The sequence below is a fragment of the Poecilia latipinna genome, unplaced genomic scaffold (genome assembly GCF_001443285.1).
Source record: "Poecilia latipinna isolate Pla-1442-1.1 unplaced genomic scaffold, P_latipinna-1.0 Scaffold4157, whole genome shotgun sequence".
Taxonomy (NCBI): domain Eukaryota; kingdom Metazoa; phylum Chordata; class Actinopteri; order Cyprinodontiformes; family Poeciliidae; genus Poecilia; species Poecilia latipinna.
This window is the reverse complement of record NW_015116773.1, coordinates 15,060-18,318: the sequence shown is the minus strand read 5'-3', so window position 1 is coordinate 18,318 and position 3,259 is coordinate 15,060. Positions and strand designations below refer to the sequence as shown.

At 39.6% G+C, this 3,259-nt stretch overlaps 1 protein-coding gene across 1 annotated transcript; it reads right to left on the bottom strand.

Annotated features, from left to right (window-relative positions):
• Nucleotides 1–89: 89 nt before the first annotated feature.
• LOC106942280 (intercellular adhesion molecule 5-like) lies at nucleotides 90–3,199 on the bottom strand. The gene is made up of 5 exons (XM_015025524.1): nucleotides 2,943–3,199; nucleotides 2,144–2,404; nucleotides 1,987–2,059; nucleotides 933–972; nucleotides 90–853 (listed from the first exon to the last, which is right to left on the bottom strand). Exons 1-5 carry the CDS (start codon nucleotides 2,974–2,976, stop codon nucleotides 644–646), a joined length of 618 nt encoding a protein of 205 aa, XP_014881010.1. The 5' UTR covers nucleotides 2,977–3,199; the 3' UTR covers nucleotides 90–643.
• Nucleotides 3,200–3,259: the final 60 nt, after the last annotated feature.

Genomic DNA, 3,259 nt, shown 5'->3' with positions numbered 1-3,259 from the left:
ACTGTCAAAAAAAAACTGAAAAAGTTGAAGATTAGAAAAACCAAAACCGTTCCAAACCCCCCCCCCCCCCCAAAATAATAAAAAAAAAAAAACTCATATTTTGATATTAAACTCAGAGATGAAAATGTCTGAGTTTCAAAAGCCAAAAATGTTCAACTTCTGGGAGTTTTCTAGTGTATTTATGTGGCATTAAGGGATGATGGCGGCCCTCAATCTCTCTGGGCAAAACGACAGAGGAAGCCTTTCCTGCTGCTCATGGTCAGATGGTGGCGCCGGTGCCTGGTCACATTGACATCACCACTGTATGAATGTGTGAATGACTGAACGCCATAGAGCTTTGGGCTCCTACGGACTCCATAAAACGCTATGCAAGTACAGGCAATTCATCATTTATGTGTGGGCATTTCTTCTTACAGAACTTGTTGATTTGTTGCCTTAATTAATTGATGAACATGTAATATGGTGTATTCACACTGCAAATTATGGAAGTATGAACTTTGATCTAAAATACATCATTGATTCATTCTTAAATTTGTTCATCTACAATCATTGGAAAGAGTCGCAGATTCTCTTAATGTCTGATATGAACAATACAATAAATAGAACATAATGATTCATAGCTAATAAAAACATTAATTTTACTTCACGTTAGCATACCACAGACTGTCGGCAGTCTGTGTTGGCAAGACTGCCGACCTCTGACCTCTTTGACCTCTGCGTAGACTGTCTCCTGGTCCTGCGCTGGAAAAGAGGAAGCTTCAGCTGTCTTTCTGATGATGTTCACTTCTCCATAATGAAGTTCTCCTTCTGTTTTGTTGGCCTTCCAAACATCAGCCTCCAAGCCTGTTTGACTCTGTGGGAAATAGTAAAATATGTGTTTTTTCACGAAACGTCAGGGCGGTGCTGCACACGTAAAATGAACACCTCCTCACCTGTGTCTGCTGCAGAGTCGCATGTTTGGACCTAAAACCACTGGAAGACATTGAAGAGTTGTCAGAGTGTTTCTACTGTGCTTCAAGTTAAAACACAAAAACTAAAGAGAGTCTAAACCAATCTGAAGGAAACGCTGGAAGATAAACATCATTATATTCACATCAGATTAGAATCCAGAAAGTGGAGAATGATGACAAAACTAACCAATAACAAAGAAAAGAAAAAACAAGATGCATTTTTTCAGAAAGAAAGTTTTAGATATACACAAAGTGGATATAAAGGGTTTGACAGTTCAAAAACAAAGCTACTTTTTTATTATTTATTACATTACTTAAATTGACACTAGTTTTGTTACTTAACATCAGAACTACGGTTTCTATCTACTATCAAAAGTTTTTATCTAACTATCAAAAGTTCAATTACAAGTTTATGTGCACATCACATTTCAGCCACATTCAGGTCAAAGATGAAAACATCAGGCAGTCACCAGTTGTGAAACATCGAGCAGTAAATATTGCATTTTGTCAGATGCCATCACCAATCACCATGGCAACATGGAAAACGTCACTAGTCCACTGAGTGTAATCCATAATTCATTTAAACATATTTCACTTTTAAATGACTGTGTTTTAATTTCAATGCTATTATCTCGCGATTTTAGCATTTTCTATTGCTACAAAAAAACATTACACATTATAATTAATTCATTGCAAAAATCCATTTTAGTGACAGTGAAGATGCTTTCTTATCAATTTAGTTTGACGACCGAATTGATGGGAATCGACTCCACTCAGTGCAGATGTGAAGCAGGTCTACTAAAAATTAACTTGGTAATTCGGAAGAAAGCAACATTTTTTAGCAATATTTTGGTCCATAAAGTAATCGTATCCCTGTCAGTAAAAACATAAAAAAGTGCAGTTTATTTCACTCACCTCTAATAAAGAAGGCAAAAAATCCCCAGAGAATTTATATAGAAGTGCTCTTCAAAATAGCTTTTTAAAAACACACATTTTGTTCAAAATTATACGGCATGATTTTAATTGTGCTACTCACCAAACAGACATCAAAAGGCAAACGATAAGGAAAGTGGCCACTGATGTTCCCACTGTGATTGGCACAATGCCTGCTATTCAGCAAACATGTAGGTCAAAACCAACCTCTTGAAGTCTCATTTTAAACATTTAGGCACGATCTGGTGTTAAATATTTACCTCGGAGACCAACATGGATCACAGATGATCTGCTGTGACCCAGACGGTTGGCAGCCACACAGTAACCCCCCCCCCCCCCAGTCGCGTTGAAGGTGTAAACCGAACCCACGGACACGTTGGCGCCTCCATGTCTGCTGATCCTGAACCAAGTGAAGCTGGGTGGAGGCCAGGCTCTGCTGCAGCAGCTCAGCTCCACCCTGCTGCCCGCTGATACCAAACCTGACGACGGACTGACGGAGGCCCGGGTGTTTCTTGGCACATCTGAGGAAAAACGGGACACGTGCGTGAACTTTACTTATCAGAAATGTAAAAAGCTGTTACACGCTGACAAGATCGCTTAGATCAGGGGTGTCAAACCCATTTTCATTTCAAAAATCGGAATGTTCTTAAAGGGCCGGTTGCACCAGAATATATTGACAAAACTAATTAAACTGTTAAAATATCAATAAATAGCTGTTCCTCCAGGATTTTGATTGTTTTAGTGTTTTGTTGCAATCAAAATTGCAGATTTCGTGGAGATAATTTTGAAATATTTGCAAGGCATTTTTACGATATTTGCGCTAATGTATGATGTTGAATGTGACTGTTTATTACTTGTTTATTACTTGATGTCAAGTTATGGACTATAACTTGACATCAAGAAAAAATGTGGAGCTTTGTTGACTTAGTGTGAATTTTTTCAGATTTGTGAAAAACTGGATGGCCTTATTGATGTAACGTGGAGTGGAGAGGGCCACATAAAAAGCTACGGCGGGCCAGATTTGGCTCCCGGGCCTCGAGTTTGACACCTGTGGCTTACATGGAACACTGAGAGTCACTTCTGCCTCTGCCATCTTGTTTCCTCCATTCACAGGATATCCGGCAGAACAGCTGATGCTGTAGCCGTTGTGTGCGTCTGACAGAATGACTGTCTCTTGGATTTTAGTTGTAAAGGTTCCATCTGGGTTTTTCTCTGTTTGTCCGAGGGAGTGTTGTTGAAGGTTCCAGGTGAGTTCAGGAGGTGAGTGTGGACAGGGAGTGAAGGCTGAGCAGGTTACAGTGACAGACTGATTCTCCTCCAGACAGTGGTGGGAAGTAACGAAGTACAAGTACTTCGTTACTGTACTTAAGTACAGT